Source organism: Anguilla anguilla, chromosome 12, assembly GCF_013347855.1.
Source record: "Anguilla anguilla isolate fAngAng1 chromosome 12, fAngAng1.pri, whole genome shotgun sequence".
Taxonomy (NCBI): Eukaryota; Metazoa; Chordata; class Actinopteri; order Anguilliformes; family Anguillidae; genus Anguilla; species Anguilla anguilla.
Window position 1 is genome coordinate 39,451,115 of NC_049212.1, and position 23,274 is coordinate 39,474,388.

The 23,274-nt window shown below is 53.0% G+C and overlaps 1 protein-coding gene across 3 annotated transcripts in view; it reads left to right on the forward strand.

Annotated features, from left to right (window-relative positions):
- bcl9l (bcl9 like) overlaps nucleotides 1–19,420 on the forward strand; it is a 28,646-nt gene extending 9,226 nt beyond the window's left edge. The window contains exons 2-9 of one of the 3 annotated variants that reach the window (XM_035386450.1): nucleotides 4,580–4,657; nucleotides 6,871–7,281; nucleotides 9,406–9,528; nucleotides 11,351–11,525; nucleotides 13,422–13,506; nucleotides 14,250–16,671; nucleotides 17,090–17,344; nucleotides 17,637–19,420. In XM_035386450.1, coding sequence (XP_035242341.1) covers nucleotides 6,975–7,281; nucleotides 9,406–9,528; nucleotides 11,351–11,525; nucleotides 13,422–13,506; nucleotides 14,250–16,671; nucleotides 17,090–17,344; nucleotides 17,637–18,838 — 4,569 coding nt within the window. In that variant the 5' untranslated portion in view covers nucleotides 4,580–4,657; nucleotides 6,871–6,974 and the 3' untranslated portion in view covers nucleotides 18,839–19,420. The remainder of the gene's footprint in view (nucleotides 1–4,579; nucleotides 4,658–6,870; nucleotides 7,282–9,405; nucleotides 9,529–11,350; nucleotides 11,526–13,421; nucleotides 13,507–14,249; nucleotides 16,672–17,089; nucleotides 17,345–17,636) is intronic. The other 2 variants (XM_035386451.1, XM_035386452.1) reach the window with 2 other exon arrangements.
- The last annotated feature ends 3,854 nt before the right edge of the window (nucleotides 19,421–23,274 follow it).

Sequence of the window (23,274 nt, forward strand, 5' to 3'; positions counted from 1 at the left end):
ACTCAGTGCTGGGCTGGGACAGGGCGTGTTCAGTGCTGGGCAGGGACAGGATGTGCTCAGTGCTGGGCTGGTACAGGGCGTACTCAGTGCTGGGCTGGGATAGGGCATGTTCAGTGCTGGGCAGGGACAGGGGTACTCAGTGCTGGGCTGGTACAGGGGTGCTCAGTGCTGGGCTGGTACAGGGCGTACTCAGTGCTGGGCTGGGATAGGGCGTACTCAGCGCTGCTGGGACAGGCTATGCTCTTTATTTCCCACTCTAAGCCCTGAAAGGTTGGGCGTTTCACATTGGGGTACAGACAGAGGCAGCTGAAGCCCCTTAGTGCCTCACTCTCACACCTTGTTTACCTTTGAGGAACCCGTGGGAGGAGAGAGGTCAAAGGTCACTGTGTCAGGCGATACTCTGTCAGAGATCAGGTACTCTCCCCTGGGAAGACCTTTGATCTGGATTCGCCTGAGAAGGAAATGGAGAAATGACGTGGTGTGTGTGTGTGTGTGTGTCTGTCTGTCTGTCTGTCTGTCTGTCTGTCTGTGTGTGGTGTGAATGTGAGAGTTTGTTTGTGGTGTGAGTGTAAATGTGAGAGTTTGTGTGTGTGTGTATCTGTGCGTGTATCTGTCTGTGTTTGTGCTCGTATGTGTGTGTGTCTGTGTGAGAGGTGTGTGAGTGTGAGTGGTTACCTTCATGCAATTCCAGGAAACATTTGGATAAGTTCTCGATTTGATGAATCACTGAACCCAAACATAATTTTACTGGACGTACGGCGTCTTTCTGAGTAATTGACATTTTTCTGTCCTCTGACTCAAGACTAGACACAACACAATCCCTCCCAGTCCTCCTCTTCCCTCTAAGAAAGCTGAGCAAACAATAACAGTCTCTTCCAAGGGGGGGGGGGGGGGGGGTGGAGGCGGGGGCTTGTTGTCTTCTCCGTGTTTACTGCAAACAAGAAAGGTGGAGTGACGTGGAGCGCTCTTCGAACGATGCCTTCCATGCCACAGTCTGTTGGCTGCTCGAACTCGATTGATTTCAGGCTTTCCCCCCCCCATGCTGCCTAACCTAACATTCCGGATGATTCCAGAAGTGTAGATCCTTTAGACGAACGGGAATGATGTTTCCTTTTTTTTTTCTTCTTTTTTTTTCCTTTTTTCTTTCGCTTTCCCGTTCGGTCGGTTGTGCGGATATCCAACACGCCCGCAGGTTCAGCTGGAAAAGCGAAAGGCGTAAAAAAGCTGAAGCTGGAGCAGCAGCGAGCTGCGGGCAGATCAGGCTCCGCCCTCAGGCTGCTCACTGGAGCGGGAGGACGGGAGAGGTAGTGGCCCCATAAACCACCTCTGCGTCTCTTCAGGCTCACACACGGTGTGTAAGGTTGGGCGGCAGCGTAGCACAGTGGGTAAGGAACTGGGCTTGTAACCGAAAGGTCACAGGTTCGATTCCTGGGTAGGACACTGCCGCTGTACCCTTGAGCAAGGTACTTAATCGAAATTGCTTCAGTATATATCCAGCTGTATGTAAATGCTATGTAAAAAAAATAAAATAAATAAAAGGTTGTGTAAGTCGCTCTGGATAAGACATGCCTGTAATGTAATGTTGGGCTGTGGACCGGGAGAGGAAAAACTGGTCCTAGATCAGCCACTCCTCCGAGCTGCTTTACAGACACCGGCCTGTGTCTGATCCAGGATCAGTTTTGGCTTCTGGATCGCCGTGGATAAGTTTAGGATAAGGGTGGGGGTTGGAGACCCTCAGCCAGGGGTACTCAGTCTTATTCAGGAAGGGCCTGTGGGGGGGGGGGGGGGGTAGGCCTCTGTTTCAATCAAGCAGTAACACTCCTGATTCTGCTAATCCACCATTAGAGTCTTTGCTAAGGACCTTGATTAGTAGACTCAGGTGTGTTACTGCTTGGTTAAAACGAAAGCCTGCACCCCCACCAGCCCTTTCTGGATAAGACTGGCCCCCCCTGCCCTACATGAGCAGTCCTGCTCCACTGCTTTATGAATCAGGGGCCAGGTCAGCCAGTCTGGTTTGTGTGTCGAACACATCGTTGTGCTGCATACACACACACACACATGGAAACATACACACACACAATCCCGTGCACACACACACACACACACACACACACATAATCGCACGCACACACACACACACACACACTTTTTAGCCTTCCCATGGGACCAGGGTTGTAAATGCCTCTGCTCTAAAAATACAGATTGGTGTGTAACCCACTGTAGGGCCCAGCACAGATCTCTCTCTCTCTCTCTCTCCCTCTCTCTCTCTCTCTCTCTGTCCCTCTCTCTGTACTTCACTCGCTCTCTCACTCACACATTACCTCATTCTCTCATTTCTTTACCTCCTCTCTCTCTCCCTTTCTCTCTCATTCCCTCTCCCCCTCTTCCTCATTTACTCTCTTCCCCTCGTCTCTCTCTTTTCCCTCTCTCCCTCTCTCTCATTGTCTGACTCTCTCCCTCTCTTTATACCCTTATCTCTCCTTTCTGATATTCCCCCTCTCTCACTCTCTCTTTCTCTCTCCCTCCCTCTCTCTCTCTCGCCCCTGTGCTGCCCCTCTCCTGGTGTTTCTCCTGTCACAGGAAACTCAGGCTCCTCCCGCCACTGCCACCGCCGCCGCCGCCGCCGCCGCCGTCGCCTCGCTCGCCCGTCTGTGCACTCGCTCACTTGCACAGCTTATGCGTGCCGAGGCGTGCGCTGCCCCGGAAACGCCCCGCCCGCCGTGCCCCGTCCCCCCCCCCACGCCGCGAAGGCGCTACGCTTCCGAGCCGCGTGCGGTTGATAAGCTATCTGCAGGGATGTTTCCGTTAGCCGATAGCGGGAGCGCCCCGCCTCCGGCTCAGCGCCGTTCGCGGCCCGCTTTCCCGCCACCGCGGGCGGTGGAAGGCGAGCCGCGCGGACGGCTAGCGTGACAGCGGCGGCGGCGGGAGCGTCTCTGCGGTTACGCACCTGTCGAAGCGGCGGCCCGGTGGAAAGTTGTGTGGGACGCGGCTGAAAGGTCGTCTCTGCGTTTCGTTTCTTTTGACGCCGCTGGAAACTGCGATGCGCCGAAAAACGACAAATCAAGTCTTCCCTCTGTGACCCTCTGTGACCCCTCTTCCTCTCTTTATACCCTCTGAGCTTCTGAGCTTCTGAGCTTCTGTGACCCTCTGAGCTTCTGTGACTCTCTCCCTCTCTTTATACCCTTGAGCTTACGTGGGTAGTGATGTAATCGCCGCTGGGTTACGCGGGTAGTGATGTAACCACCGCTGGGTTACGTGGGTAGTGGTGTAATTGCCGCTGGGTTATGCGGGTAGTGGTGTAATTGCCGCTGGGTTATGCGGGTAGTGATGTAATCGCCGCTGGGTTATGCGGGTAGTGGTGTAACCGCTGCTGGGTTATGTGGGTAGTGATGTAATCGCCGCTGGGTTACGTGGGTAGTGATGTAATCGCTGCTGGGTTATGTGGGTAGTGATGTAACCGCCGCTGGGTTACGTGGGTAGTGATGTAACCGCCGCTGGGTTATGTGGGTAGTGATGTAACCGCCGCTGGGTTATGTGGGTAGTGATGTAATCGCCGCTGGGTTACGTGGGTAGTGATGTAATCGCTGCTGGGTTATGTGGGTAGTGATGTAACCGCCGCTGGGTTACGTGGGTAGTGATGTAACCGCCGCTGGGTTATGTGGGTAGTGATGTAACCGCCGCTGGGTTATGTGGGTAGTGATGTAATCGCCGCTGGGTTACGTGGGTAGTGATGTAATCGCTGCTGGGCTATGTGGGTAGTGATGTAACCGCCGCTGGGTTACGTGGGTAGTGAGTAATCGCCGCTGGGTTATGCGGGTAGTGATGTAATCGCCGCTGGGTTATGTGGGTAGTGATGTAACCGCCGCTGGGTTACGTGGGTAGTGAGTAATCGCCGCTGGGTTATGCGGGTAGTGAGTAATCGCCGCTGGGTTATGCGGGTAGTGATGTAATCGCCGCTGGGTTATGTGGGTAGTGATGTAATCGCCGCTGGGTTATGTGGGTAGTGATGTAATCGCCGCTGGGTTATGTGGGTAGTGATGTAATCGCCGCTGGGTTATGTCGGTAGTGATGTAATCGCCGCTGGGTTATGTGGGTAGTGATGACATCTTCCCTCATACATGGAGGGTCGGCACTTTAAAGACTCGTTAAAATCGCTTTAAAGGACAAATTCACCTGACAACAGAAGAAAAAGGTGTTTTTTACTGAGTACAAATGCCCAGAGCATGCCATGTCTAACGACCCAGTTTATAAGATGGAGCTCCTTGTGGGAGTACCTGCTCTGGTTAATTGAGTCTGTGGGCCAGTACGATGTTTCACATTGCCCCGAATCAGCTTATCTGTTAAACTTAATGGTGGATGCATTCTTTTGCCTCAAGCTCCCATAATTCAATGCAAAGCCTTTGTGGTATGAGAATTTGGTGAAATGTATTATGGTATTGTATTATAACATTGGATGTGAGCTGCACTACATAAAAATAATTATAATGATATTGATTTATTGATTGATTGATTGATTGATTGACTATACCTAACTGTGTGATTCTCTTTCTCTCTCTCTCTCTCTCTCTCTCTCTCACAGCACACTGCAGGGTCAGTGAAAGAATGGTCCCCTGTGTCGTCCACCCCTGGGCCAGTGTGAGCCGAGCGTCTGAGTGAGGTGTGTGGAGCCGCCCTGCTGGCCGGCTGACTTCATTACAGTCACCTGTGTTGTAGTCCTAACCCCAGGCACTCTTTCTGGAGCAGGTATCTCAAGGTTTAACTCCAGTCCTGGAGGGGGCACTGTGTCTGCAGGTTTAACTCCAGTCCTTGAGGGCCGCAGTGTCTGCAGGTTTAACTCCAGTGCTGGAGGGGGCACTGTGTCTGCAGGTTTAACTCCAGTCCTTGAGGGCCGCAGTGTCTGCAGGTTTAACTCCAGTGCTGGAGGGGGCACTGTGTCTGCAGGTTTAACTCCAGTCCTTGAGGGCCGCAGTGTCTGCAGGTTTAACTCCAGTCCTTGAGGGCCGCAGTGTCTGCAGGTTTAACTCCAGTCCTGGAGGGGGCGCAGTGTCTGCAGGTTTAACTCCAGTCCTGGAGGGGGCGCAGTGTCTGCAGGTTTAATTCCAGTCCTGGAGGGGGCGCTGTGTCTGCAGGTTTAACTCTAGTCCTCGGGGGCCGCAGGTCTACATGTTTAACTCCAGTCCTGGAGGGGGCACTGTGTCTGCAGGTTTTGCTTGCTTGTTTCTTTTGAATCAGAAGACATTTTGTGCCTTGGAAACACGGCTTGCGGAGCCTTTAGCCAATCAGTCCTCAGCAGTCAGACTTCATGCTGAGAAACACCGAGGGCTGTGGTTTGAGATCACTGCTCCAGAGAACTGGGACAGGGAATTTACAGTTTGTGAGATCGGTTTCCTGCAATCTGATTGGCTGTCCCAAGTTTTTGAATGGCATGATTGGGCAGGCATGTCTGATGTATAACTGTTTGCACCACTGAATTCTTACTGAGGCGCGACACAGGGCAGTGCCCCGCTCAGGAATCAAACCTGCAACCTCTAAATTACAGGCCTGGTGCTCTTCCTCCACTAAGGCCTTCAGTGTCGCTGACCAGCTGCCTTCCAGCAGAGCTCGCAGGGGCGTGCGGCTGGCTGCTGTTGAAGTAGGAAGGTGTTGGACACAGGTCAAACCAGGTGACCCCCGCAGGCTAGAGATTTGGGGTGTAGCAGGCTGGAGATTTGGGGTGCAGCAGGCTGGAGATTTGGGGTGTAGCAGGCTGGAGATTTGTGGTGTAGCAGGCTAGAGATTTGGGGTGTAGCAGGCTGGAGATTTGGGGTGTAGCAGGCTGGAGATTTGGGGTGTAGCAGGCTGGAGATTTGGGGTGTAGCAGGCTGGAGGTTTGGGGTGTAGCAGGCTGGAGATTTGGGGTGTAGCAGGCTGGAGATTTGGGGTGTAGGCCACAGGTGTTGAACGAGAGTCTGAACAGGTGACTCTTGAGTGTTTGGTTTAGTGGCCGAAATGGTTGGCGTGGTAACGCTAAACGCCATGCAGAGAGTCTTCTCCAGCAGTCCGAGGTAGTCTCCTGCACCCCTCTCTGCTGTCTGCACCCCTCTACACCCCTCTCTGCTCTCTGCTGTCTGCTCACACTCGTTCTCCAGCGCTGCTGAAAGCTTTGTTATTTTAACCATGTTGTCTTTTCCTGAATATTTATGAAACGCTAATGGAGGATGTCTGCTGTGGGACTGGTTGTTGTGCAGCTGTTTTGTATTTGTATAACGGCCTTCCATCCCGTTATACTCGCTTCTTGGACGGAGTGGCAAAGTCTGTTCCCGAGCGTTGTTCACTTTTCCCGTTTGCTCTCCAAAGAACCCCGTCTGTCTTAATCGGTCTAATTATTTAATCATGCACTGTCATGCCCTTTCAATTACACCCAAGTGCAGCTCACAAACAGTTTATACAGGCAAAATTATGTTATTAGTAAACAATATCTTACTGATGAATATGAATACAGTACCTGAGTGACTGTAAAAAATCGCATTAATTCAGCAGACTGGATATTTATATCACTGGTGAAGATTACTGGAGAGTGGGCGTGGCTTGTGAACACACAGCACGTGCAGTGAGAGTGATTGGCAGGCTTGAGCCTGATAGAATGGGCAGTTGATGTCTGTGTGTATGTGTGTGTACTGTGTATATGTGCAGGTGTGTGTGTGTATGAGTGTGAGTTTGTGTATGACTGCGTTTGTTGGCAAATCTGTTTGTGTGTTGGGAGGTTGCATCAGATGTTGGATATTGGTATTTCCCAATCAAAAAATTTGTATTTGCATTTATAGTAAACGTTTGGCTGACTGCTCTCTTATTTTATTTGTGTGTGTGTCTGTGTGCATCTCTCTCGCTCAGCTCTGCCTCTAAGAAGCTCCGCCCCTCACAGCGGGACACTGCGGATTTCGGACATCCGCACCCCTGCGCCCCGCCCACCATCTCCCTCAGTCTCAGCCAATCAAATGCACCCTGACAGTAAACTGACCAATCATGGCAAGCAAGTGAACAGTGGCGCCCAATCCCAGATCCCCAATGTGAGCCAGCAGCAGCAGCAGCATCAGGGGCCTGCCGGCAGCCTGGGGTCAAAGGGCGTGGGGGCGGGGAACCATGGGGCCAAGCCCAATCAGATCGCTCCGGGGAACTCTGGGCTGAAGAGTGGCAGCGTGGGGGGCGGGCTCAAGGGGAAGGCCAAGAGGGAGAGGAGCGTTTCGGCCGACGCCCCCGACCAGAGGGATGCCCTCAACCCCGCCCTCGAACCCGATGCCAAAGGTGGGCTTATACACTGCACATACACACACACACACACACTCGCATACACACAGTTACGCACACACACACACTCGTACACACGCATACAGACACACACACACACATACTCGCGCGCACACACACACACACACACACACGCATACACACACACTCACACACACACTCGTACACACGCATACACACACACACACACACTCGTACACACGCATACACACACACACACATACTCGCGCACACACACACACACACACACACACTCATGCGCACACACACACACACACACACACACAGGACAGGACTGGCTGAGCCGGATCGTGTTTACTGGGTGGGTGCTGTGCCGTGGACTCGGGGGGTTCAGGGCCTGGCCCAGACGGACTGGATGTGACCCAGGATGTGAGAGATGAGTCTGAGACTGTGTTGTGCTGCAGCTCTGTGAGTGCTCGTGTGGGGGTGTGTGTGGGGGGGTGGTATGTGGGTGTGTGTGTGTTTGTGTGTCTGTGTGTTGGTGTGGTGCATGTGCGCACACGCTCGTGTGTGTGGGGATGTGTGCGCGTGTGTGTGTGTGGGGGGATGTGCGCGTGTGTGGGAGTGAGCGTGTGTGTGTGTGGGGGGATGTGCGCTTGTGTGTGTATGGGGGGATGTGTGTGCGTGTGTGTGTGTGTGGGGGGATGTGCGCGTGTGTGGGAGTGAGCGTGTGTGTGTGTGGGGGGATGTGAGCATGTGTGTGTGTGTGGGGGGATGTGTGCGTGTGTGTGTGTGTGTGGGGGGATGTGCGCGTGTGTGTGTGTGTGGGGGATGTGTGCGTGTGTGTGTGTGTGTGTGGGGGATGTGTGCGTGTGTGTGTGTGTGTGTGTGTGTGTGTGTGGGGATGTGTGTGTGGGGGGATGTGCGCGCGTGTGTGTGGGAGTGAGCGTGTAATTGCGTTACAGGAGAATGATGGACAGTAATGTTATTTTGTGCTGCTGAGTCATTCTGCTCTTCCTGGAGAACAACACCAAGATCTCCCCATGATGTGCACACAACACACACACACACACTCACAAACACAGACACACTCACAAACACACATATACACACATGTACAAGCGCCTAAGCACGTGCGCGCAAACACGCAGAAAACGTCCCATTCATGTGCACGTGTGCAAGCTGTGGCCGTGAAAGAGAGGATGACGAAGAGAAAGAGAGACAGAGGGCAGGATCTTTGTGATGAAACTTCAGGCCTCTACCCCCCCCTTCACTCTCTCTATTGCTGTTTCTCACTCTCTCTGTTGCTCTTTCTGACTCTCTATTGCTCTTTCTCACTCTCTCTATTGCTTTCTCACTCCCTCTATTGCTCTTTCTCACTCCCTCTATTGCTCTTTCGTTCTCACTCTGTCTCTCTCTCGCTCTCATTTGCTCTCTCTATCTCTCTCTCTGTTGCTCTTTCTCCCTCTCTCCCCCACTCTCTCTTTTCCTCTCCCCCCTCTCTCTCTCATTCTATCTATTGCTCTCTCTTTCTCACTGTCTCTCTCTCTCGCTCTCCTTTTCTCTCTCTCACTCTCTCTATTGTTTTGTCTCCCTCTCCCTCCCAGTCTCTCTCTCTCCCCCCCTCTCTCTGATCTGCTCCAGTGCAGGGAAACTAACACATAAACACATTCAAATGAAATGCGAGTCCTGCTTCCCGTGTGGACGGGCGAGCCGCACCTGGAGAGAGGGAGAGAGAGAGAGAGAGAGAGAGAGAGAGAGAGATTTGAGATTAAAAAACCCCCTTTATTGGGACATTTTCCAACCACAGAAATTACTGTACTTCAAAATAAAAATAATAGACAAGCAACATAAAGAGAAAAGCTATCAAAAAACTAACCACAGGCAGAAAAGAGAGAATAGGTAGAGAAAGGAGAGAGAGAGAGAGAGAGAGGGAGAGACAGAGACAGAGAGAGCGAGAGGGACAGCAAGAGGGAGAGAGAAAATTTAGAGAAACTTTCACCTGCTTAACAACTTTCTCATCTAGTGTACTGAACTTGTATACTCAATAGTAGGCAAGTGCGCTGATTCGGAGCACGGTCTTGGTCTCTGACAGAGACGCCGGCCCCCTGTTTTGAATGGGCTTTGCTTTAACGTGCGCTTCTGTCCTCCGCCCAGCAGATGGTGTGATGCGGAGCAAGCGGCGCTGTGTCCTGGAGAAGAAGCAGCCGTACAGCGGGGACGAGTGGTGCTCGGGCGCCGACACCGAGGAAGAGGAGGAGAAGCCGCCCGTCGCCCCCACCCGTGAGTCTGTGGAGGGGGGGAAACGGGGCGGGGTGCTGGCTGGCTGGGGGGGGGGCGGGGGGCGGGGGGGCGGGGTGGGGGGGGTCACACCCAAACACGAGGGCTGTCGAACAGGAGATCGAGTCCGCTATAGGGCGACGGGACCAGGGGGCGGAGCCAAATCCATCAAAATCCATGACTGGTTTATCAGAAGTTAGGTGGACTTGTCTCACATGATCAGGCTCTTAACACTGTAAGAGTATAGCCTGGCAGGTGCGGGCGCTTCGTTCAGTAGGACAGTTAGCGGCGCAGTCGGTGATGATGTCGTCGTGCTCCGGCTCGTTCGGTCACAGTCAGCGATGACCTCATACCTGCCCACCATGACAGGAAATGGGGTTGCGCTGCGTTCGCCGTGCGCCTGAGAGCGCAGCCTCGGGTGGGGACTGAAGTGTCTGTCAGCGAAGGGCTGCGCGCCGCCGCTGGCTTCGATAGAGCATCACTACTTATTCCCGCTCGTTTTCCCCAAGGCTCCTGAAGCGACTTAGTTTGTATGGACTTCCTGTCTGACCTACGCACGCAGGAAACGGACTGCTCCTGCTTCCGTGGAGACTAAATCGTTGCGCCTCCTGGCGTGTCGGCGCTCCCTATTCAAACTGAATGTGCTGCTGAGCAGGGTCGACAAGAATGTAATTCTGGTCCATCCATCCATCCATTATCCATCCATCCATTATCCATCCATTATCAATACCTGCTTTTTCCTGGGAGGTGCTGGAGCCTATCCCAGCATGCACTGGGCGAGAGGCAGGAATACAGCCATGGACAGGGTGCCCGTCCATCCAGTTTAGAGTCTGCAGTTATGAGGCGAACGTGCAAACTCCACCCAGCGAGGCCCAGGCCGTGATGCAGCAGGGCTGTCCAGTGCACCACCGTGCCCCCCCCGCCCCCGTTTGGTTCCGGAGGTTCTTACCTGTAATGGCGCTCACCAGTGACAGCTGTCAGCGGGAAACGGAGCCGTCCCGTTCTGGAGCAGGAGAACACTCCTCTTCTTGCTCAGAGGCTGCGGTTCCCATAGAGTGGGGCTGCGTGCCTCAAACTTCGGCTTCTGTACCTGTGAGAGTCTGGAATGGGAACCCGGTCTGCGGTCCGTGATTGGTCGCACCGTAACGTCCGATAAGCGTGGCTGGCTGGCGGTTTGACCAATCGCAGTGGTTTCTTCATTGCCCAGCAGGCCGAATCTCTGATGTACCTGGTTTCGCGCTGGAACCTGTCACACGCTGGCCCGTGCTGTCTGAAGACCTGTCGATGGCACCAAAGATCAAAGCCTTTTTTTTCCGTTAGCTCCGCCCCCCTTTGGCCCCGGCCCTCAGTCCTGTCGCTAGATTTTTTTTTTTCCATCCGCAGAGCACTGACCAACAAAACTGAACAGGAGTGACGGAGCGTTCTTGCTCGCTAAGGGCTACAGTGTGTAATTGGTGCCACCTTGTGGTGTTGTGATGAATTACACCATGAAAGGTTGAAAGTGCAGTTGTTGCGAACTTTGGAAAACTGCAATTTTGGCTTGATCTTAAGATACTAGTCTGAACTTAAAGAAATAACATATGGCCTTTTCTTTAGATTTTTTTTTTTTTAAACAAAAAATGTACTCCAATAATTGTATCTTATTCTCCAGTATTTGGCACTAACAGAAGCAAGTGAAGTGTTTTTAAAAATAATTGATTAGGCTGCTTATCTAAAGTAAAGGAATTTGTCAACTGCGGTATGGAGAGTGAATTCCTGCTCTGCAATAGTTGGCGCTTCACTGCTTGCACTTCTTGATTGAATAATTGATTTCTTTGTTTTATAGGGGAACTATCAATGGCAGGCTCAGTCCAGCCTCTCTCTGGCCCCTCCCCAATTGGCCCCATCAGCGAATCGAGCGGTCCTGCTTTGGGGAGAGGGGCGGGGCCAGGTCTGCACTCAGAGCTTCCTCGACCTCACGAGCAGGTGGTGTACGTCTTCACTACCAGCCTTGCTAATGGGTAAGCCTGTGACATCACACACACATGACTATACACACACACGCACGCGCACACACACACTCACTCGCACATACACATGCATACACTCACACACACACGACTATACACACACACGCACGCGCACACACACACTCACTCGCACATACACATGCATACGCTCACACACATACGTCTATACACACACGCATACACACGCTCATGCATGCACCCTCTCACATACGCACACACACACTCATGCATACACTCTTTCACGTAAGCGCGCACACACACACGCATACATACACACAAACAAATTTACACATATAAGCACACAGGCACATGCAAACAACATATGTTCTGTTCGCTGCAAATTGTTGTGTTTCTCAAATCGCTGTTATTTGTATAGCGTTTTTCACAGAAAACTGTCATAAAGATGCTTTACAGAGTAGCAAGGCAAGAGACAGAGCAAAAGCTCAGCCCTGAACCCCTAAGTAGCAAGCACACGAGGTAAAAAACATGTCCCAGTGGGTAATAAAACTATAAAATGGGGAGAAATCTCGGGAGGAACCCAGTCATAGAGGGGGGAGCCCATCCTCCACTGGCCAGCCTGGTGTAATGCAGCAGTAGAATGGATGCAACAGAAATGAAATGAGGGACCCGTCACAGTAAATCGGATGGGTTGAGCAGGTTACAGCTGAGCTACTAAACTAGCTGGAATAGCAGAAGTCCAGATTGTTTAGTTCAGTGTAGTGCAGTTTGGAGGGGCATTGTGATGGTTGCTCAGATTGTTGTTTCTCTTAGCTGCTAACTCAGATTGTTGATTATGTTAGCTGCTCGCTCAAAGTGTTGTTTCTGTTAGCTGCTAACTCAGATTGTTGTTTCTGTTAGCTGCTAACTCAGATTGTTGTTTCTGCTAGCTGCTAACTCAGATTGTTGTTTCTGTTAGCTGCTAACTCAGATTGTTGTTTCTGTTAGCTGCTAACTCAGATTGTTGTTTCTGTTAGCTGCTAACTCAGATTGTTGTTTCTGTTAGCTGCTAACTCAGATTGTTGTTTATGTTAGCTGCTAACTCAGATTGTTGTTTCTGTTAGCTGCTAACTCAGATTGTTGATTATGTTAGCTGCTAACTCAGATTGTTGTTTATGTTAGCTGCTAACTCAGATTGTTGTTTCTGTTAGCTGCTAACTCAGATTGTTGTTTCTGTTAGCTGCTAACTCAGATTGTTGTTTCTGTTAGCTGCTTACTCAGATTGTTGATCATGTTAGCTGCTAACTCAGATTGTTGATCATGTTAGCTGCTAACTCAGATTGTTGTTTCTGTTAGCTGCTAACTCAGATTGTTGTTTCTGTTAGCTGCTAACTCAGGTTGTTGTTTATGTTAGCTGCTAACTCAGATTGTTGTTTCTGTTAGCTGCTAACTCAGGTTGTTGTTTATGTTAGCTGCTAACTCAGATTGTTGTTTCTGTTAGCTGCTAACTCAGATTGTTGTTTCTGTTAGCTGCTTACTCAGATTGTTGATTATGTTAGCTGCTAACTCAGATTGTTGTTTCTGTTAGCTGCTAGCAGAGATTGTTGTTTCTGTTAGCTGCTTACTCAGATTGTTGTTTCTGTTAGCTGCTTACTCAGATTGTTGTTTCTGTTAGCTGCTTACTCAGATTGTTGTTTCTGTTAGCTGCTAACTCAGATTGTTGTTTCTGTTAGCTGCTAGCAGAGATTGTTGTTTCTGTTAGCTGCTTACTCAGATTGTTGTTTCTGTTAGCTGCTAACTCAGATTGTTGTTTCTGTTAGCTGCTAGCAGAGATTGTTGTTTCTGTTAGCTGCTTACTCAGATTGTTGTTTCTGTTAGCTGCTTACTCAGATTGTTGTTTCTGTTAGCAGCTAAACCAAGATGCTAACTTTGTTTCTGTTCCCTTCGCAGTGCTGCAGAAGCAGTGATCCAAGGTCATGCTGAATCCATTCTCCTGTTTCACCAGCAGACTGTATCCCGTACCAAACTGGACCAGGTTATTCTCTCTCTTTCTCTCACTCCGTCAATTCAACTCTTTTTTTCTTCTATCCCTTGTCTCCCTCTCTCACACACAAACGTGCACACACTCTCTTTCTCTCTGTCAAACACACACACACGTGCACACACACACACACACACACTCTCTCGCTCTCGCTCTCTCTCTCTCTCGTAAACACTCCTAATACACCCCCTCCCTGTTTCTGTGTTCCTGTTTCTGTTATTATTTTAGTCATCAGCAGTTTCCACTGCCTGTTGTCTTCTAATTCATCTCCAACCAAGTAAAAAACTTTCCACCCGTTTTACTGTCATAGAACTGTTGTAAGAGAGCGAAACTAATGTGCTCTCTCCCCCCTCTCTCTCTTCCTGCCTCTCTCTCCCTCCCCCCTCTCTCTCTGTCTCTCCCTCCATCTCCCCCTCTCTTTCTCCCCCTCCCTCTCCCCCTCTCTCTCTCTCTCTCCCCCTCCCTCTCCCCCTCTCTCTCTCTCTCTCCCTCCCTCCCTCTCCTCCCCCTCTCTCTCTCTCCCTCCCTCTCCCCCCCTCTCTCTCTCTCCCTCCCTCTCCCCCCCTCTCTCTCTCCCTCCCTCTCCCCCCCCTCTCTCTCTCTCCCTCCCTCTCCCCCCCTCTCTCTCTCTCCCTCCCTCTCCCCCCTCTCTCTCTCCCTCCCTCTCCCCCCCCTCTCTCTCCCCCCCTCCCCCCTCTCTCTCTCTCTCTCTCTCTCTCCCTCCTTCCCTCTCTCAGTGCACCTCAGGAAAGCTCCCCAGCCTATCAGAGCAGCTGACCTCCAGTGGCACTCCACCATCCGGCACGCCCAAATCTCAGAGCGCCACGCCCCGTCCCGCCTCTGTGGGCGGGGCCATGGGGGGGCACCTACACCCTCCGGGGACCCCGACCTCCACAGGGCACCCCGAGGGCGAGCCCCCTCCGGTGGCCAGGCCGGGTAACGCGCCCGGCGGGGTGGCTCCCCAGGCGGGGGGCGGGGTTTCGGGGGCCCCTGAGGGACCCGTCCTGCTGGCCCACCCCAGCGCGGGGGTCTCCCCCTCCCCCAGCCCCGTGCTCCTCCAGGGGGAGTTGGCGGCGGGGCAGAGGGGCGAGCTGGGGCCCGGTAACGGTAGCGGGAACGTGGGCCGCCTGTCCCGGGAGCAGCTGGAGCACCGGGAGCGGTCCCTGCAGACGCTGCGGGACATCGAGAGACTTCTGCTCCGCGGGGGGGTGGCGGGCGCCCCCAACGAGCTGGGCAACCCCAACCCCAACATCAACAGCCTCCACAACAACAACAACAACAACCCCAACCGGCCCCCAGAGCCCGGCGACGGTCACCCCGGCAACTGCGGCGGCAACAACGGCGTGCTGAAGAAGTACGAGGAGCCGCTGCAGTCCATGATCTCCCAAACGCAGAGCCTGGGGGGGCCCGGCATGGACGACCCCCAGCTGGGGGCGCTCCACGGCCTGCCCCACCCGCACCCGCACCTCTCCTCGCCCCCGGGGCCCCTGGACATGGGGCCCCTCCTGGGGCCGGACGGGCTGACCCCCGAGCAGGTGGCCTGGCGGAAGCTGCAGGAGGAGTACTACCAGGAGAAACGGCGGCAGCAGCAGGACGTGCACCCGCACCCGCACCCGCACCCGCACCCGCACCCCCACCCGCACCCCCACCCGCACTCCTACCGCATGATGACCGACATGGGGGTGTGCGTGATCCGCGGGCCCCCCCCGCCCTACCACAGCAAGCCCGGGGAGCCCCAGTGGGGGCCCATGATGGGCGGGGCCGGAGGGGGCGGGAACGGCCGTCTGATGGACATGCACCAGGAGGGGCCCCGGGGCCCGCGGTTCCTGGGGCAGATGCAGAGGGGGCCCCCCAGGGGTGGCGGCGGCGGCGGCGGGGGTGGTTACCCCGGAAACCAGGGCGGGGTCATGCCCATGGAGGCCATGGCACACCAGAGACCCCCCAGGCCTGGTATGGGCTGGCTGGAGGACATGCCGCCGAACATGGCGGGAGGGGGGCCCTTTCAGATGTGCTACCCGCCGGGGGGACCCCAGCACCTGCAGGGGGACGGCGAGCGACCTTTGACCCGGGAGGAGATGTTCCGGCTGCTGGAGAAGAGGCAGCTGCAGACCCTGCACCGGCTGGAGCTGGAGAGGCTGGCCAAGCAGCAGGCCGGCCTGCTGGGCTTCCCCAATCCCCCGCGGGGCGACCCCATGGACTTCCCCAGCATGCGCGCCATGATGGGGTCCCCCGGCGGGGGGGCGGGGCCGGGCGGGCCCCCCATGAGAGACCTGGTGGACTCGCCCCTCGGCCCCAGCTTCGGCATGAGCATGAGCATGAACATGGGCCCGCAGATGAGCTCCCAGCAGCAGCAGCAGATGATGCTGGCGCAGAAGCTGAGGGCGGGGCTCGGGGGCGGGCCCGGGCCTGGGGGCGGGGTCCCGCTCTCCGAAATGCTGAGCCCGGAGGAGATCTCCCAGATCCGAGCGGCTCAGAACGGGCGGGGGGGCGGGAAAGGCATGATGCACTTCCCCAATCAGGGGCCCTTCCCGGGACCGGGTACCGGCGGGTACCTCCAGGAGGAGGGGCCGGATATGTTCGGGCCCGACCAGCAGGGCCCGCCCCACCCCCAGATGGGCGGGACGTCCCGGCTCAGCCACATGCCCCTGAGTGCCGGCCCCCGGGGGGCGGAGCTGGGACCCCGGCACCCCTCCGACCTGTCCATCAACGTCAACCCCATGGGTTCCCCCGGCGTGGCCCCGCCCCACCAGCTCAAATCCCCCCCCCACAGCCAGGACGCCTCGCCCCTCCTGCCCTCGCCCTCCGGCCTGGCCCCCCCGAGCCTCAAATCGCCCACGGGCCCCCCAGCGGGCCCGCTGCCCCCCTCCAGCGCCGCCGGGACCCTGTCTTCCTCCCTGAAGTCTCCCCAGGTGATGGGCCCCTCTTCCCTGGGACTGCGGTCCCCGTCAGCGTCCCCCGGGCGCCTGCGGTCCCCCGCCATGCCCATCGCCTCCCCCGGCTGGGCCGCCTCCCCCAAACCCGCCCTGCCCAGCCCCGCGGGACCCCCCAGCGGCAAGGGAGCCGGCAACGGAGGGGGGAGCTCCGCGGAGACAGGTCAGAGTTCCAGGGGACCCACAGTGATAACGAGGACAAGAAAAACAGTTTGTGTGTTTGCGAAAAGTGAGCTGTGAAATTTCTGGTGTCGTTTAGCACCTCTGTTGGAACCTTTTGACACCCCTGCATACCCCCCCCTCCTCTCATTATCTTTGTAGCAGTTCAGAAATTATTAAATTATAGATAATAATAACTTTGTTTACCAAGCTCTTTTTTCACACAAGCCGTGCTACATGTATGTTTCAAATAAGAAAAGGAATTAAAAATAGTTGGTTGTCATGGGTTACGTTTCTACCAATTGCCAAGAATAGAAAAAAGAAATAAATGTGTACTTTGATCTTAAGGGTGTAATTCCAAAGCTGCGACACATTTTACACTGACACTCGTAACTCTCACCTGTTTTGGATCGTCACAGCTGAGAAGGTGCGTTCCCTGACGTTGACTGTATTTTCCCCCCTTGTGTTTCCATTGGTCCAAATCACAGGCCAATCGCTGCCTCAGAGGAGCTCAAACTCCACCCCCATCAGCCAGCCGGCCTCCATGAATCCCAGCATGCCGTTCACCTCCTCTCCGGACGTGCCGCCCGCGCAGAACCCGCTGTCTCTGATCATGTCCCAGATGTCCAAGTACGCCATGCCCAGCTCCACGCCGCTCTACCACGAAGCCATCAAGACCATCGCCACCTCGGACGACGAGATGACTCCGGATCGCCCCCTGCTGCCCGGAGTCAACATGGCCGGTACAGTACACAAATACATTTATATTAGATGTGTGTATTAGGGTGGCAGTGGAGTGTAGGGGTTAGGGAACTGAGTTTGGGGACTCTGATTCCCCGGTAGGGCACTACATTTACTACTAGATTTACACGATGAAAAACTTGAGAATGGCAGATGCGGTAACATTTTTATGTGAAGTTTATTTTGAATGTCGAGTAACTAAAACCATAGTTTAACAGAATTAGACTGTCTGGCAGGGAGTCTGCTGTTTAACAGTAAACATTTTGCTCTTTCTTGTACTGTGTTGTGCTCCAGGAAACATGGGGAATCATCAGTCCTCCCAGCAGATGCTCATCACATCCCAGAGTTCCATGGGTCCCCACAGTGGTTCCCAGAGCCCCATGGGAATGGTCCTCCAAGGCCCGCCTCAGCTATCCCACGATCCCTCTGGGTCGATGCTGCACTCCCCTAACCCCATGGGCATACCCGGCATGAACCCGGCTTTAATGGGGGGTGGGGGCGGCCCCCCCGACGGGATGGGGCCCTGCAGCGTGTCCCCGATGCTCCCCCAAAACCAGATGGGGGGTTTCTCCAGGATGCAGCCCCAGTCCCAGGGGTCCCTGCACTCCCCCAGTCCTGGGATGGGACAGCAGTACCCCCAGCCCCCTCCGGAGGACATGCTGCCCCACCAGCAGGGGCACATCCTGGTCAAGCGAGGCCCGCACCCCTCCGAACCCTTCCACCCCTCCCTGCCCATGGGGGACGGGCCGGACCTGAGTGATGTCATCCGGGCCACGCCCACGGGCATCCCCGAATTCGACCTGTCCCGGATCATCCCCTCCGACAAGCCCAGCAGCACCCTGCAGTACTTCCCCAAAGCCGACGGGATGTCCCAGGCCCAGATGGGCGGGGCCCCGCACCTCAAACAGCACCTCTCCTCCTCCGGCCCCGCCCCCTCGTCCGGCCCCGCCCCCTCCTCCAACCCGCACCTCGCCAACCTGCAGAACATGATGGCCGAGCAGCAGCTGGGCCCGCCCCCTCACCCCTCCCACCCGGGCATGCGCATGGGCCTGGGCGTGGTGCAGGGGGGCCCCCGGGGGGGCGGGATGGGGCCCATGTGCCACCCAGGACCCCCCATGAACAGGACAGGCATGTCGCCACAGCAACAGCACCACCTCCAGCAGCAGCAGCAGCAGCAGCAGCAGCAGCAGCAGGCTATGATGGCTAACAGCCTCCTGCACCACCCCCACCCTCACCCCCACCCCCACCCGGGCATGATGCCCTCTCCCCAGCATCAGCAGAGCCTGATGATGATGCAGGCCAAGCAGCGGGGCGTGCTCATCCAGGGGGACCCCTACGCCCCCCAGGGGCCGCTCATGTCCCCTCAGGGCCCCATGATGGGGCCCCCGCACCCGCAGTCGGCCATGATGGGGCCCCAGGCCCTCAGGCATCGCGGGATGTCCCTGGACAGTCCCCTGGGCTACGGGCCGGGGGGCATGGCCAACACGCCCTTCTGAACCAGAACCTGAACCAGAACCAGAACCACAAGAAGAATCAGAACCTGAACCTGAGCGTGCGCTCCTGTAAAACTGTAAAAACCTTCTTTTCTCATGGTTATTTTATATCCTGTTGTTACGTTGTTGTAAATGTTATTCAAAATTTTATTATTATTATTATTATTATTATTATTATTACAATGGTTTGAAAGATTGGGCTCATCTTGGGAGCGAAACAAAATGGAGAAACTGAAAACTTCAGCGTCGGCGACCAGCGGCGCCACAACAGCAAAAGCAAATCGTGAAGCCATGTCATTTTTATATTTGTAAAATATGTACATTTCACAGATCAGCGCATTTGATCGGGGGTGTGGGCGGGGCCGGGGGGTAGTGGGAGGGGCCTTCATTTTTACCAATTTTCATTTCTTTTCTTTTTTTTTTAATTTGTTTTTTTTATTTTTTATTCCTTCCTGGCTACTGGGCTGTTGTGTAAGGGAATATATAGATGCTGTAAATAAGATGCAATTTGTGATTGTTTGCAACTGTTCTGTATAACTGTGTTTTAATAGAAGCCTAAAAAAAAAAAGAGGTGGTAAAAATGTGCCACGGGGTCAGGTGTCTTCTGTTCACCCGTCGCGTCCGAAACCCGGCCAATGGGAGGGGAGGTTCGGCAGGGACTGTACACTTCCGTCCACTCTGTGTCTGACATGCAGAAGCTTCCGGTTGGTTGCTGGAGTGGTACTCTATTACAGTCTGTTGTCTCCGTATTGTCCTCGGTCACACCCCCATAGAGGATTTTAACAAGATTCATCAGATTGTAATATTTTGGCTTCAGTGCTAGGGAGGTGGAACTCTATGGTTTAGAGCTCATTATCTGGTGGGGCCATAGATTCTGCGGCACAGGTAGGTCCAGCATATGCACAGGAAGTGTTTTCCGGGGGAAGCAGACTGAGTGCGCACACATCCCTGTGGTCAGATTGGAGTTGAGATTGGAGATGTGAGCTGAGAGCACTTGAGCCTTTGCAGAGCAGGTTTTTTTTGTTTTGTTGCCAGTGTTCTAGAACCCCATTCCTTTCCGTTGCTCAGATACCGAGGCGTCCCGCTAACAGGCAGACCGCTAGCGGGCATAATGCTAACGTGCTAACGATGGCCGAACCGTCAGCGAACGGTCTTGAACTTGTCGACCTGTTGGCTCAGCAGGGAGGCCGTTTCCACGGTAACGCATAGCCTGTAATTGACTGTCCACATTAGACAAATCGTGACTCCCGTCTTTCTCTTGAGACCAAGATCAGCCCATCATGTCTGTTGCAATGAGATATGTCCTCAAGAGTTGGAGGAGAGACCAGCCATCCAATCGGCATGTCTGACCACTTTTTGGGGGGGAATATTGCAGTTTATAGCCGAATCCAATCGGTTACACTGTTGTATCCGGTGCAGAGCAGCGTACAGCTTACTTGTGCTGCTGCAGCCGGCTCGTGACCAGTGCCCTGCAGTTAAAAAAAACATTGTAGTCGTGGCAGTACTTCTGAACCACCTTTAACCAGCTGTGATGTAAGTAGAGCGACGGTGTGGAAATGAAACTTCCGTGGCCGTGGTAACGGTGGTGTGGTGTTGTTACAGTACGGCACTGTGAGGAACAGGCTTCACGGTGTGACGGGTCGCTCGCTGGCGGGCACGAGGTCCGCGGGCATCGATGCGTCGCGGACTGCTGTTCCGTGAAACTTCAGTTTGCTGTTTGGGGGAGCGAGGGTGCGTGCCCCCGATCTCTCCCTGCACCTTCTGTAAAACGCCTCCTCAGCAGATTACAGTTACAGGGCCCCCCCACCACACAATCTTTATTCCCCCCCCTATAAAAATGAGTTATTGAACAAGGCAGCACCCATGGTTGTCTTCAGGACATGTGGAAGACCTTACACTTCCAACTGTCTTTTTTAAAAGTAAAAGAAAAGCTGTTAAAGGAGAACCATGGTGATTTTCACACTTTCTCTGTTTTATGTGCTATTTGCACAAGAGGCATTAAAGAAACACAATGAGCAAAGTATTAAATATGTCCGTTCTGTATTTTTGGAGAAATATGCGTTTTAAATTCATCGTCCCATTTTCAACCGGTTGAGAAAGTTGTCATTTTTCTACGTCACGAATACAGTAACCACTCCTATTTCCACGCCCCGTAAAGAAATCTGACAGGACACACCATCCTGCTGTTCAGACAATGCAAATATTTGACTAACGTTAGGTTCACTTAAATTAGAGTTCCTTTAGATTATTTCTGGTTATATTCATTTAGCTAGCTAGCTAACGTTAGCTAGCTAGGAGGTTTGCTTTCATAAGGCAATGATATCGATCATTCGCTTGCTAGTTCGCTTTTATGAGGACGTTATAGTTGTGCTTTTATCTTAACTTGGCTAGCTAGATAGCAAAAATTGTAACTGGATACAAGTCAACGTCCTTACCTTAGCTATCTATCGATACTTGATATACTACTAAGCTAGCTAGCTTGTGAAAATTCAGTCTCCCAAAGAGAGCGCGTATCATGGGGGTAGCTATGGTAACGGGGAACGGTCTGTCAATCATAGCTAACTGACAGTTCTCATTACCACGCCCAGACGGTTCGGGTGAATTTTTATAGTGGGAAATTTAGGCTTAGAAAAATACGTTTTAAAGTACATTGAAATGACTGAAGAATAAAAAAATTATGCACATTTGTTTTGTTGTTGCCTGAAGACAACTGGGAAGTGTCACGTTCAACCACCATGGTACTCCTTTAAAACTAGCTCACAACGTGCTGTGCAAAACAGTGCTCTGATACTGATACAGGCCTCCGAAAATTCTAGAACCTCATCTCTGAAAACTCTGTTTGCACATAGAACCCCATAATTGTTAAGCTCTGGAATTCTTTGTCCCGCATTCTGGAAGATTCCGTAATGCAAAGCCAGAACAGGGGCCCCCTTACCTGTGAAACTTTTTAAGAGCGGTAGCGCTGACCTCAGATCAGGTTTCTCCTCTCTGTGTCCTGAGGGTTTCCATGGTGAGACAGGAGCCCGAAACTGATCCCAGAACAGTGGTTCTGCCCTGTGGTGCTTTATGTGGAAAAGCCAGAGAAAGCCTGGACCCAGGCCAGAGGATGACCCCAGTTTGTCTCCGGAAGGACGCTTCCTGGATCAGTGAGTGGATGGAGAATCACGACACGGGTGGAGCTGCAGCAGAGTTTTTTTTTTGGGCTGTGTTTACGTCTTTTAACATCATCTCTCACACTTGACGCCAGACAGCTGTACTGTACTGTACTGGCCCTTCATCGTGTGCAGTACGCCTGACCAGTCTGAACAGGCTGTACAGAACTGTACAGCATTCTTCCTAACCATCAGTAAGCTTCCATTGTGCTGACTGAGGAGGAATTCGGCTGAAATGTCCAAACTTCCTTTCTGAAGAGCTGGAGCATAGATATTCCAAAGTAAATCACTATCTCTCTGCTCAAGATTTTTTTCCCCCTACATTTTCCACACAGGAGAACCAGGCCAATGCGTCCAGCGACCCGACAGATTGCATCTGCGTAGAAGTGCTGTTTTTATTGCATTTTACACTACATTAAGAGGCACTGCATGGCATTACACTGCAAAGGGAAAGGAGCCTCATTTAAAAGTGGGATGTTGGGTGTAATGCAAGTTATATACGTCTTTTTTCACTGTCGTACACATGTACACACACACAGACACACACGCACACGCACACGCACATGCATGCACACATGTACACACACCCGCACATGCACACACACACACACACGCACATGCACACACACATGCATGCACACATGTACACACACCCGCACATGCACATGCACACACATGCTGAAAAAAAAATCCTGGTGAGAAATGGAATCCAAGACACTTAATACCAAGGACACCTGTATCATGGTAGCCATCTCACAAAGCACGTTCACACACACAGATAACTTTATTGTGCTATCGCATTGGCTTTAGTACATACGGTGCATAAAGAACAGGTGGGGCAGTTTAATATGCATCATAGATTTCATACAGTATGAATCATGACTACATCCTCTTTCGCTTATCTAAATTTACAGTGTTTTTTCCATAGTTTGGCTAAAGAGTTTTCTCTTTAGAGTTTTTTCTCCCAAAGTTTGCAGGTTCAGGTCCTAAGTGGGGCATTGCTGTTGCACACACACACACAGTAGCCAGTCCAGCTTGCTTCTGTAAAACACCCTGCTGTACAAATGCAATGCACTGGTTTATGTGGTACATGAACCCCTGAATGCAGATACTAGCTAAATATACAGCTTTATTAAAAACATGTTTCTCTTCAGCGCATTTTTTTGTAAAGAAAGCTTGCTGACAGCAATGCTGTAACCACCTCAACGATACAGAGACTGCGTAACTGAGTAAATATTCTTTTGAAAATTTCAACCAATCCAGCAATATAAAAAAAAGAAGAAAAAA